Here is a 14,093-nt window from a genome sequence, read left to right as displayed (position 1 = left end):
AATAACGTTTTTCTTAAGCTCTTGAGACTAATACAACTTCATAGTTTGTCTGAGGTTAAGATTACTCCAGTGCTAGATCCTTTATTCAAGTTGATAACCAGTAACCATAATACAAAATATTTTACTCAATTATTAAACAATGATTCTGCAAACCAATAGGATCAATTCCTACTGTCAGAGAATACACCAAATTCAATTAGTGCTCAAAGATTTGACTGAGTAATGCGCCTTCTAGTCCCCACGCGGTAGGTGGCGCTTTCTAACTATTTGTTTATCTAAAATCTGACCGGATGTGCTCCCAAGAAAGAACAGTTATCAAAGATGGCGAAACATTGATAACAAGAAGCCATATGTTCTTTAAAAATATGACTATTTCGTGAATTAGCTGCTGCAAAAAAAAAACGTTTAGAATCCAAATAGATTAAGTAATTGTGACCGGTAAAAAAAAACAGGGGCTTAAAATGTCTGAGACGAGTGTTTTGCATCAACGGATAAGCTCCGTCATGGACATTCTAGCCTCCGCTGCCGTGACAGAGATTTGCAAATTAGTAGAGGATTGTTGTGGAGCGTTAAGTATAGAAGTCTCTCAAAGCAAAGAGCAAATCAAAATGCTAGAGAAGCAACTCAGCATGACCGAGTCGAGGTATATGTCGGTGAGTGGCAAAGGACAGACGCTTGTTACCAGTGGTTCATCGAGAACCAACAGTCCTTCCGGCAATTCCCCCGCGGCTGATGATGAAGGTGGGCTATCGATTTGTAACTGTCTTTAGGGTTGCCAGGTTGTTAAACGGGTGGGCCTAATCCTGAATACTGATTGGTTAAAACCGCATTCCAGCCGTTGTCTATTTAAGCAATAAGGCCTGAGGGGTGTGGTATATGGCTAATATACCACGTGTAAGGGCTGTTCTTGAACGACTCAACCCTGAGTGCCTGGATACAGCCCATAGCCATGGTATATTGGCCATATACCACAAACCCCTGTGGTGCCATATTGCTATTATAAACTGGTTACCAAGGCAATTAGAGCAGTAACAATACATATTTTGTCATACATCAGACCTATACCACAGGTATCACGGCTGTCAGCCAATCAGCATTCAGGGCTCAAATCACCCAGTTTATAATCCACAAATTGCCACAGGCATTTTAACGTCATAGATTTAGCCGATTTACTCTGTTCCATCTGACTGTGATCCACTGTCTCATCAGCACAGCCAGGCAATTTATAAACTTGGATCTCCACTATAAAAAGCATCTAGACATTCTCACATTTCTTTTAGACTAACATTTTGTTTTCAACAGCGGAGATTTGTATATACCTTGCTGTCTGTCTCAGACATTTGCAAAATAGTTTCAATATTTAAATTCGATCTCCTGCTGTCCCATAGTAATGAACGTGTCAGGACGAGACAGACAGGCAGGCCGTGTTTCTCAGCCAATCGAAATCGTGAACCAACTGGCATCATTTTTATGGATATATATAAAATGAAAAAATATAAAACGAAACGAAGTGCAGCTAGTTTGCAGTCTTTTAAGCTTCAGTTTGAAGTGATTGTGTTTTCTGTGTTGTTGGCTAGCTTCTCTGATCAAGTGTCCTGACAAGTGAGCACATTTTCTATGCCAGGTAAATTGCGCCTCATTAGCTCGTTATGGATGTATCCAAATAAATGTCACTAGAAAACAGCTTAAACAAATGCAAATGCGGCTACGTTGCTGTTAATCTGGATGCACTTTTTGACGTGACTGTAAATTAGCCTTAGTTGGCTAGCTAGAAAGTAAGGGATAAGAACATACACAATGAAACATTTAGAACAAACAACTGGGTCACGTCCATAGATACAGAACAAAAAGACTGATTGACTGGGTCGTGTCTCCAGCAACCGAACCAATAGAACGAACAACCGCCCCCGGCTTGGGAAGCAACCCTAGATTTGTGTCGTCGGGACTATATCTTGTGGAAAGATGAAATAGTATGAATACATTTATTTTCATTAAAATGTTATTTTGATATGTCAATAACCCGTTGTATAAAAGTGATAATGCCCTCGAAGCTGGTGTTTGGAGGATATATTGGCACGGTTTGCAACACCCCGTGCCGATATATTCTCCAAACACCGGCTTCGAGGGCATTATCACTTAAATGACTACTTAAAATCTGCCAAAACGGCCTGAAAACTAGCTCCAGCAGCAAGAGAGGAGTTACCACCTTAATCCAATAGGTGGCTCCATAATGACAATCTAACATGCTGACCAGACCGGACACGTCGCAAATTAAATTTAGAAATCAATGTTATTCAATTATTGCACCCACACTGCTCACGAGCGTCTGCGACACCAAGGGCTAAAATAGAACTCATTCCTATTTCTGAAGCAGATCGCGCTGAAAGTCCTGCCTCTCCCATCTCCTCATTGGTTTATAGTAGCAGGTACCCACATGCCATCTCCTCATTGGTTATACCCACGTGGGTGACTGAAAGATGAACTGTTTTGCCGGTAGTTGTGGTAATACAATGACAGTTTAGATGCGATCACCATATAAGTTAAACTATGAAAAAGCCTGGAAGGAGGAGAGATGACTAGAACCGATTCGGTTGGTCGTTTTTTGTCGGAGTAGAGGTCCTTGTGCATTTCAGGTAAAATAACAACTCAATGTTTATATCCCAGGACAAATTAGCTAGCAACAGCAAGCTAGCTAAATAGGACAAATTAACGTTATCTAGCAAGTTCCAGCTAACTAGCTAAATTGCCATACATGTTTAATGATTTCCGACCTGTCCCGAAATTAATGTCATTGGTTCAGAGTTTGTTTTGATATTTTAACCTGCGTGCCGTAATTGCGTTTGGTGTGAGGGGGCAAAATAAATTTATGCACGATGGCGCACCCGCGCAACCATTTTGGGTTCCGTGTTAATCCAACTGCTTTACCTTGTTCTCTCCATTTCTCCCTTTGTTATTGGTTCATGATAGTGAATGGTTAAAACGTATGTTGTTTTTTCTGAACATTCTTGTAAAATGGTATTGCTCTAAAATAATCATATTTTCAACTGGAGTATAGAAATCCAAATGCGCCAACAGTTTACTTTTTGTCTTGTTTTATGAAAAGAAAAAAGAAAAAATATAATTCATGTGTGGCTGCAGACTTCCATCCCTCTGAACAGCCAGTAATGGAGTTAATAGGAACCTCTGTCCTCCCGTCTGCTCCATTGTGCACAGCTCTCTCTCTCTCCTCTGACTTTCTGGCCAATGCTAGCTAGGTTGCGACATCGAGATTAACTTTTTTTTCATCACCATTCCAGAAACGTCCCAAACTGAAGATGAACTGTCCCAAATTTAAAATAAGTTTTTTTTCTTTTTTTTCCCCATATGCCGACATGGGTGTACTCTAGGACCAAGGTCATTCACAATGATTTAATAGGCTGTCATGACTTTCATTAATCTGATGACTTCTATTAATCAACTATGTTTAATTGTTACCCGATTTAAATTCATCATGTAACAATTAACTCATTAGGATTTGGGGCACCACGAGAGCGGTTGTTTAAAGACCATCGCCTGAATTAAACTCTAAAGGTCTTTACCTATCACATCCATAAAACAGTCAACGTATTAATCATAACCTCATATCATAATTCTGAACAGTCGTAACCTACATCTGAAAAAAAAAAAACCTTACTTATGATTCAGTACGACACAAATTGGTTTATTTATTTACTAACTAACTAAATGGTAACACAGGATAAACATACACACTTAATACATTAAAACAGGTCCCTAGCAGTCTGACGTAATATGGCGGCTTGTTACAAAGGAGATGGGGAGGGTGAGAGAGAGGGACAGAGACATAATACTTTGGAACATTTAGAAACTACTCTCAGTTATCATATGCACATATGCACACGAACCGCTGCCCATTTGAAGTAAGAAATCACAAATGATAATTCACATATCCCAACTTCACCTAGGTAGAGAGGGACTTGAATCTGTTAATCTCACTCTGGGTGCATTGGACTGCATGATTGCATAGGGGACATACACTGTACTAGTGCCTCCTCTGTCATACAGAGGTGTTGCAGGTGCAGGCCCGTATGAGCTGTTACAGGTGCAGGCCTGTACGAGCTGCTGCCCTTCAGCTGCAGACCACTGATGGCAAGCTACCTCCATATAGCCTGAATACTAGTAATGGGGGGGATGATACAATTACACAAGTACATTATTTTTGACATAGTTTTGTCTATTGCAATATTGTTTTTGTTTTTTTGAATTTTACCCCAATTTCGTGGTATCCAATTGTTAGTAGCTACTATCTTGTCTCATCACTACAACTCCCGTACGGGCTCGGGAGAGACGAAGGTTGAAAGTCATGCGTCCTCTGATACACAACCCTACCAGGCCGCACTGCTTCTTAACACAGTGCGCATCCAACCCGGAAGCCAGCCGCACCAATGTGTCGGAGGAAAAACCTTGCACCTGGCAACCTTGGTTAGCGTGCACTGCGCCCGGCCCGCCACAGGAGTCAAGGATATCCCTACCGGCCAAACCCTCCCTAACCTGGACGACGCTAGGCCAATTGTGCGTCGCCGGTTACGACAGAGCCTGGGTGCGAACCCAGAGTCTCTGGTGGCACAGCTGGCGCTGCGGTACAGCGCCCTTAACCACTGCGCCACCCGGGGGGGCCTCTATTGCAATATTGTTGCGCCAGTTGGCTCTACCAGGTCCAGTATTTTTCCTTCATAGCTTGTTCTCCATCTTTTTTCAGCACATTTCCTTGACTGATCCAAACTTGTTTTCTCATGGCTGTCTCATCCCTCTGCAGCAGACATATGATGAGCAATATGTTTGGACGGTAATAGTCACAGTATTGAATCGCAATACATATAGAATCGTGAGAATTACATATCGTATCGGCACCTGAGTATCGTGATCATATTGCGAGGTCCCTGGCAATTCCCAGCCCTACTAACTTACCTAGCCAAATGCCACACCCACTGGTATTTCTTCTCCACGATGAGTCAGGATTTGCTTTGGTCCCAGAAAACCAATGGGTTGGGCCAGATGGGGCCTACAAAAATGATGAATCACAACATTGGCTTTGATTCTCTGATTGGTTGGAGACGATCCAGTCACTGATGAATGAGTTTTATACAACGGCCCCTCGTTTTAACGTTAGCACAAACAAATTCTAGAATGTCTGTTTTAGAGGTCGACCGATTTAATTAGGGCCGATTTTCAAGTTTTCATAACAATCGGAAATTGTGTTTTTTGGACACTGATTTGTCCGATTTTTTTTTTACACTTTTATTTAATCTGTATTTAACTAGGCAAGTCAGTTAAAACCTCTCTGGGATATGTGGGACGGTAGAGTCCCACCGGGCCAAAAGCCAGTGAAAATGCAGAGCGCCAAATTCAAATAAATTACTATAAAATCAAACTTTCATGAAATCACACATGCAAGATACCAAATTAAAGCTACACTTGTTGTGAATCCAGCCAACATGTCAGATATCAAAAAGGCTTTTCGGAAACCGTGGATTGATGGCAGCATTCGTGTGAAACTGAAAGCGCAAACCACTGCTTTTAATCAGGGCAAGGTGACCGGAAACATGACCGAATACAAACAGTGTAGCTATTCCCTCCGCAAGGCAATCAAACAAGCTAAGCGTCAGTATAGAGACAAAGTAGAATCACAATTCAACGGCTCAGACACGAGGTATGTGGCAGGGTCTACAGTCAATCACGGATTACAAAAAGAAAACCAGCCCACTCAAGGACCAGGATGCCTTGCTCCCAGGCAGACTAAATAACTTTTTTGCCCACTTTGAGGACAATACAGTGCCACTGACACAGCCCGCAACCAAAACACTCTCCTTCACTGCAGCCGAGGTGAGTAAAACATTTTAACGTGTTAACCCTCGCAAGGCTGCAGGCCCAGACGGCATCCCCAGCCGCGCCCTCAGAGCATGCGCAGAACAGCTGGCTGGTGTGTTTACGGACATATTCAATCAATCCCTATCCCAGTCTGCTGTTCCCACATGCTTCAAGAGGGCCACCATTGTTCCTGTTCCCAAGAAAGCTAAGGTAACTGAGCTAAACGACTACCGCCCCGTAGCACTCACTTCCGTCATCATGAAGTGCTTTGAGAGACTAGTCAAGGACCATATCACCTCCACCCTACCTGACACCCTAGACCCACTCCAATTTGCTTACCGCCCAAATAGGTCCACAGATGATGCAATCTCAACCACACTGCACACTGCCCGAACCCATCTGGACAAGAGGAATACCTATGTGAGAATGCTGTTCATCGACTACAGCTTAGCATTTAACACCATAGTACCCTCCAAACTCGTCATCAAGCTCGAGACCCTGGGTGTCGACCCCGCCCTTTGCAACTGGGTACTGGACTTCCTGACGGGCCGCCCCCAGGTGGTGAGGGTAGGTAACAACATCTCCACCCCGCTGATCCTCAACACTGGGGCCCCACAAGGGTGCGTTCTGAGCCCTCTCCTGTACTCCCTGTTCACCCACGACTGCGTGGCCACGCACGCCTCCAACTCAATCATCAAGTTTGCGGACGACACAACAGTGGTAGGCTTGATTACCAACAACGACGAGACGGCCTACAGGGAGGAGGTGAGGGCCCTCGGAGTGTGGTGTCAGGAAAATAACCTCACACTCAACGTCAACAAAACTAAGGAGATGATTGTGGACTTAAGGAAACAGCAGAGGGAACACCCCCCTATCCACATCGATGGAACAGTAGTGGAGAGGGTAGTAAGTTTTAAGTTCCTCGGCGTACACATCACAGACAAACTGAATTGGTCCACCCACACAGACAGCATCGTGAAGAAGGCGCAGCAGCGCCTCTTCAATCTCAGGAGGCTGAAGAAATTCGGCTTGTCACCAAAAGCACTCACAAACTTCTACAGATGCACAATCGAGAGCATCTTGTCGGGCTGTATCACCGCCTGGTACGGCCACTGCTCCGCCCACAACCGTAAGGCTCTCCAGAGGGTAGTGAGGTCTGCACAACGCATCACCGGGGGCAAACTACATGCCCTCCGGGACACCTACACCACCCGATGTCACAGGAAGGCCATAAAGATCATCAAGGACAACAACCACCCGAGCCACTGCCTGTTCACTCCGCTATCGTCCAGAAGGCGAGGTCAGTACAGGTGCATCAAAGCTGGGACCGAGAGACTGAAAAACAGCTTCTATCTCAAGGCCATCAGACTGTTAAACAGCCACCACTAACATTGAGTGGCTGCTGCCAACACACTGACTCAACTCCAGCCACTTTAATAATGGGAATTGATGGGATTGATGTAAAATATATCACTAGCCACTTTAAACAATGCTACTTAATATGTTTACATACCCTACATTATTTCTCATATGTATACGTATATACTGTACTCTATATAATCTACTGCATCTTTATGTAATACATGTATCACTAGCCACTTTAAACTATGCCACTTTGTTTACATACCCATCTCATATGTATATACTGTACTCGATACCATCTACTGCATCTTGCCTATGCCGCTCTGTACCATCACTCATTCATATATCTTTATGTACATATTATTTATCCCTTTACACTTATGTGTATAAGGTAGTAGTTTTGGAATTGTTAGCTAGATTACTCGTTGGTTATTACTGCATTGTCGGAACTAGAAGCACAAGCATTTCGCTACACTCGCATTAACATCTGCTAACCATGTGTATGTGACAAATAAAATTTGATTTGATTAAACAAAGAGAAGCATATTTCAACCCTGCAGGCGCGACACAAAACGCAGAAATAAAAATATAATTAATGTCTTACCTTTGACTAGCTTCTTTTGTTGGCACTCCAATATGTCCCATAAACATCACAAATGGTCCTTTTGTTCGATTAATTCCGTCGATATATATCCGGAATGTCAATTTATTTGGCGTGTTTGATCCAGAAAAACACCGTTTTTTCTCCACGAAACGTGACCGCAACGTGACTACAAAATATCTCAAATGTTACGTGTTACATGTTATGTGAACTTTGCCAAAACATTTCAAACTACTTTTGTAATACAACTTTAGGTATTTTTTTTAACGTAAATAATCAATAAAATTGAAGACTGGATGATCTGTGTTCAATACAGGAGGAAAACAAACTGTAGCTAGCTTTCTGGTCACGTGCCTCTATCTAACAGTACAGTTCAAGTTACCCTCGTTCTGGATGGCCGTACTACTTCATTACACAAAGGAAAAACCTCAACCACTTTCTAAAGACTGTTGACATCCAGTGGAAGAGGTAGGAACTGCAAGAAGGTCCCTTAGAAATCTGGATTCCCAATGAAAACTCATTGAAGAGTGAAAAAAAAAAATCTGAATGGTTTGTTTGTCCTCTGGGTTTCGCCTGCTAAATAAGTTCTGTTATACTCACAGACATGATTCAAACAGTTTTAGAAAATTCAGTGTTTTCTATCCAAATCTACTAATAATATGCACATCTTATCTTCTGGGGATGAGTAGCAAGCAGTTGAATTTGGGCATGCTTTTCATCCAAAATTCCAAATGCTGCCCCCTATCCTAGAGAAGTTAAGAACACATTCTTATTTTCAATGACAGCCTAGGAACGGTGGGTTAACGGTGAACGGTGCCTCGTTCAGGGGCAGAACAACAGATTTTTACCTTGTCAGTTCGGGGGATTCAATCTTGTAACCTTACAGTTAACTAGTCCAACGCTCTAACCACCTGCCTCTCATTGCACTCCACGAGGAGACTGCATGTTACTCGAATGCAGTAAGACAAGGTAAGTTGCTAGCTAGCATTAAACTTATCTTATAAAAAAACAATCAATCATAATCACTAGTTAACTACACATGGTTGATATTACTCATTTATCTAGCGTGTCCTGCGTTGCATATAATCGGTGCGTATCGTTGCTCCAATGTGTACCTAACCATGAACATCAATGCCTTTCTTAAAAAAACCTGCGTATTTAGCTAAAAGAAATCCAGGTTAGCAGGCAATATTAACCAGGTGAAATTGTGTCACTTCTCTTGCGTTCATTGCACGCAGTCAGTGTATATGCAACAGTTTGGGCCGCCTAATTTGCCAGAATTTTACGTAATTATAACATTGAAGGTTGTGCAATGTAACAGGAATATTTATACTTATGGATGCCACCCCTTAGATAAAATATGGAACGGTTCTGTATTTCACTGAAAGAATAAACATCTTGTTTTCGAGATGATAGTTTCCGGATTCGACCATATTAATGACCTACGGCTCCTATTTCTGTGTGTTATTATGTTATAACTAAGTCTATGATTTGATAGAGCAGTCTGACTGAGCGGTGGTAGGCAGCAGCAGGCTCGTAAGCATTCATTCAAACAGCACTTTTGTGCGTTTTGCCAGCAGCTCTTCGTTGTGCGTCAAGCATTGCACTGTTTATGACTTTAAGCCTATCAACTCCCGAGATTAGGCTCGTGTAACTGATGTGAAATGGCTAGCTAGTTAGCGGGGTGTGCGCTAATAGCGTTTCAAACGTCACTCGCTCTGAGACTTGGAGTAGTTGTTCTCCTTGCTCTGCATGGGTAACGCTGCTTCGAGGGTGGCTGTTGTCTTTGTGTTCCTGGTTCGAGCCCAGGTAGGAGCGAGGAGCGGTACGGAAGCTATACTGTTACACTGGCAATACTAAAGTGCCTATAAGAACATCCAATAGTAAAAGGTTAATGAAATAGAGCGAAATAACTACAACCTAAAACTTCTTACCTGAGAATATTGAAGACTCATGTTAAACGGAACCACCAGCTTTCATATGTTCTCATGTTCTGAGCAAGGAACTTAAACGTTAGCTTTCTTACATGGCACATATTGCACTTTTACTTTCTTCTCCAACTCTTTGTTTTTGCATTATTTAAACCAAATTGAACATGTTTCATTATTGGAGGCTACATTGATTTTATTGATGTATTATAGTAAGTTAAAAATAAGTGTTCATTCAGTATTGTTATTGTCATTATTACAAATAAGTAAAAAATAAATAAATAAAACCGGCCGATTTATCGGTATCGGCTTTTTTTGGTCATCCAACAATCGGTATCGGCGTTGAAAAATCATAATCGGTCGACCTCTAGTCTGTTTCAGAATGTGTGGAGCTGTCAATAAATCAGTGGAATTAAATTCAGGTTTGAGACGTCAGGCAAACCTCCCTCCACAGACATTTCCAGTCGAATATCAGGTTTGATCGGGGGTTTGGGCTTTGTCCACTCTAGGATTCTAACTCTACAATCAATAGTGCATGTTTCATATAGCGAGCAAAATTAAGTAATTTGCAGTCAATATTAATCATTTTAAATGTGAATATAATAAACAATATAAAATCCATGTTTATTAAGTACATTCTCTGTAGACTTTCTCTCGTGGACAGACTATGTAAACATAAATGAGCAGGAATAGTTCCGGTGCTTGGATGTTTCCTGTTTTTTTTTTGTTGACAAATCACGATTTCACAGTTGGATAGCATCTTTAAAATTTCGGGAGGGGACTTTTGGCACATAACTTGCAAAGAGAGATGGTGGAGCTCCTCGTTCTTGTTCTAGTGTCTCTTCTCTTAACACGTATGGACCCAGAACTTAATCGAGCAGCTGACCAATTACGCAAGACTTGAGGTCTGTGTGAACAGAGATTACTGAAGACAGTCGCTCGCTGTACTACCCTTGTTTTTTTATGGATCATTATTGTTGTTTAGACCAGTAATGAGCTATGCTCCCTCCATTATAATCATTAGAGCCAGATTGCGGCTGTTGGTGAAAATGATTGGCCCAAACAGTTTGCGTACATAAGTTAATCAACAACAGCACAGATGAGTGCGAAATCCTGAACATAGCATAGGATATCTTAGACCCCATTTATCTTATGTCAGATCATCAGTACTTATCTCCTCAGCTCATAAATTCTAACTCCTCTTTTCTCCATCCCTTCAGATTTCCAGCAATTCATAGTCTCTGAAGTGGAGTTTCCCCCTGAGCAGCAGCATTATAAGCAGGATTGGAGCCCCAGTCTGGGGCAATATAATTGGAACCCCATACAGATTAAAGAGGAAGAGGAGGAATTCAGCGTCATTCAGGAGGCTGAAGACTCTGTATTCACTCCTGCCTGGGTGAAAAGTGACTATGATCAGTACCCAACTCAGTCCTCACAAACCCAAAGTGAAGAATACGAAGACACAATGGCCTCTACTGAAGAGATCAAAACAGAACCGAAGGAAGACTATTCCTCAGAGCCAACCAGTGACTCTCATCTCAAGTGCAAATTGAAGAAGACATGGACAGAAAAAGGACAAAGCTCGAATGGTGGAAAATCCATGGATCTGAAATCTCCAGTGCAAAGAAGTCGCACAGAAGAGAAATCATTTTGCTGTAGTGATTGTGGTGAATGTTTCACTCAGATGGGAACACTGGATTCTCATATGAGGACCCACACACGGGAGAAGTTGTATCACTGTCAAGATTGTGACAAAGTATTCACTCGGCTTGACCGCTTCAAATTGCATAGGAAGGCCCACACAGGAGAGAAACCGCATCGCTGTGGTGAATGTGGCAAATGTTTTTCTCAAGTTGGATATCTGAACTATCACATAAAGACTCACACAGGAGAGAAACCGCATCGCTGTCATGATTGTGGCAAATGTTTTTTTCGAGTTGGTGAGCTGACACTTCATAAGAGGATTCACACAGGTGAGAAACCACATCGCTGCCTGGTCTGTGGCAAATGTTTTGCTCGTCCTAGTAATTTGAGTAGTCACATTAGGGTTCACACAGGGGAGAAATCTTATAGCTGTCATCATTGTGGCAAATATTTTCGTCATAAAGGTAATCTGACAACGCATATGAGGATTCACACGAGGGAAATCACATCATTGTCGCTATAGTAGCAGATCTTTCAGAACTGGCGTTAGTCACATGAGTTCATATGAGGATAATCACATGAGCGATAAACTATATTGCTGTCAGGATTGTTGTAAATATTTCACTAATTGTTTGAATTGGCTGGGACATCGGAAAGAAGAGACCACATTACTGCCACGACTAGAAAATATTTCACAACTGCCTTTTTTTGACATTGTGTATGTGACATTCACACGGGAGGAATCTTACAAGCGTCTGTCCAATGCTTAAGTGCCAAAAGTGCATTGAATTGTCTTCAGAATACACACTGAGAAGAAACTATATAGGCTAAGTGATGATTGCTTCAAAACAAAGGCTTAAGCAGACACATGGAGAGAATGCACGGGAACATGACTGTGCCCTGTGTAGGGAAGGGCATCAGACAGACAAGTTACTATTGTTCATAGTTTAACTTGATTATATTAGTCTCATTTTATAACTTTCCATGTGAACCCTGTCAGGCAATCACTGCACAATATCTGTCAAATAATTGGTCCAACGATAGTGATACAATTATCTTGATCTGATGAAATCCACGTTGATGCAAGCTGTAACCGAATCTAGCTCAAACGGCCACTTAAACTGGTCCTATTGAATCCAGTAGAGACCATTAGATTCCAGTTCAGACCACTAGACACCAGTAGCCATTCTCTACCTGAACAAACCTAGAGAATTGATACATTGTTTATGTACGCATGTATAATACCTACTTCGGTGTGTAGTTGTTTGTTTAGCCCCCTATTGAGTACTGTCTTCCTTGTAAATCATGATAAAACATTATGGAAAAGTTATGTAATGATTTATTGAAAAGAGTGGGAGCCCTGTTTAAATGTTTTTTTAAAATCAGAATTACTTCAAGGTCCATGTGTTTTATAACTAGTGTAAGATATGTTGATAATACAATCATTCTAGCCTTTATTATTAATTTGACAGTTTCACGTGACTAACTTTGAAATATTTACACTGGACCCGAAAGTGCTTCATTACTCCTGTTGGCTTCACGGGTGACAGAACATAACACAAGCTAGCCATTGGCATTATCTGAAAAATGTCTAAATTGGAGTTGAGAGTGATTTTTAACCAGGTGCTGTGGATGAGATTCAGAGCATTTGCAAAAACAATATCAGAGTAACAGTTACCAGGACAACGTTTATCTATCGAAAGAGGACAACGGACGTCTACAGGGGCTGCTTGAAGTCATCCTGAAATCTGAGATAAAGGTTTATAGTGCAGGTTTAACTTTTTTTTTCTGTTATTCAACATTCATTTTAGGAACATTGACAATGTTGACGGTTTAATTCAGTTAGCAGGAAGATAGGCTACATCTAGCAAGCTCACGTTGGGTCACTAGCAGCCGGCCTCTGCATCATTTATAGCTTGAACAACCGCTAGTGATCGCTGCAAGGTTATTATAGTTTTGTGATTTAATATTCATGTTTTATTTTGATTAGAAATAGTTCGTTTTTAGACTTGATTTGCTAGTTTTTATTTTGTTTGTTTTGATAGAAATGTTTATTTCGTTTTTATATTAAGTAGCCTATGTGTGGGAGGCCAGGAGACATTTGTTGTTTTAGGATGTCACTTCTGGGCACTGTAATATATAAGTTGATGGGCCTGGACCATAGACATAACATCTCTGTGTCACGATGGCATCTGTGAGAGAATGGGCAGTGCCGTTGAGGCCATCTCATCTAAAAAGTCAATTTTCTTCTTCATGAGTAAAATTCATAGGGTGATTATTCCTAATGATCTGGCACCAGGACTCCAACTGGGTCATCAGGAAGGAACAGACAATGAATTGGGACGTTAATGAAATCAAAATGGTGAAAGTCCTCAAAAACACTGCCCACGCTTTTAGCCAGTAGAGACGACTCCATGCAACTTGATGGCTGGGACATTGTTTTATAATTGAAACCAAACCTATCTGAATGTGACTTGGATTTAAAGGATAAGCCCCTGGTGAAAGAGAACTCTTTCCCAAGTTTACACCAATCAATGCCTTTTTAACTTAAGTAGTAGTTTGTTAGAATAATTAAGTTCCTTAATCTGACAGAGAGGAAAAAACAAATGAAGGTCATGGCACATTTGACATGCTATGTTTATGTAATATTAAACATGTACAGTGCATTCGGAAAGTATTTAGACCCCTTGATT

General features: G+C 41.4%; 1 protein-coding gene across 5 annotated transcripts in view; it reads left to right on the top strand.

Moving 5' to 3' along the window:
* LOC112253841 (zinc finger protein 184-like) overlaps positions 1-14,093 on the top strand; it is a 43,964-nt gene extending 29,871 nt beyond the window's left edge. For 4 of the 5 annotated variants that reach the window (XR_006083689.1, XR_006083687.1, XR_006083688.1 and 1 more), the window contains one exon: positions 10,977-14,093. Coding sequence is in view for 1 of the 5 variants with exons in the window: in XM_024425873.2 (XP_024281641.2) it covers positions 462-741; positions 10,977-11,923 (1,227 nt within the window). In the remaining 4 variants the exon portion in view is untranslated. Of the gene's footprint in view, positions 1-285; positions 742-10,976 lie in introns of those variants that run through there. The other variant, XM_024425873.2, reaches the window with a different exon arrangement.

Source organism: Oncorhynchus tshawytscha, linkage group LG07 (assembly GCF_018296145.1).
Source record: "Oncorhynchus tshawytscha isolate Ot180627B linkage group LG07, Otsh_v2.0, whole genome shotgun sequence".
In the NCBI taxonomy this organism is placed as follows: Eukaryota; Metazoa; Chordata; class Actinopteri; order Salmoniformes; family Salmonidae; genus Oncorhynchus; species Oncorhynchus tshawytscha.
Note: the sequence above shows the minus strand (reverse complement) of the source record. Positions and strands in the feature narration are given on the sequence as shown.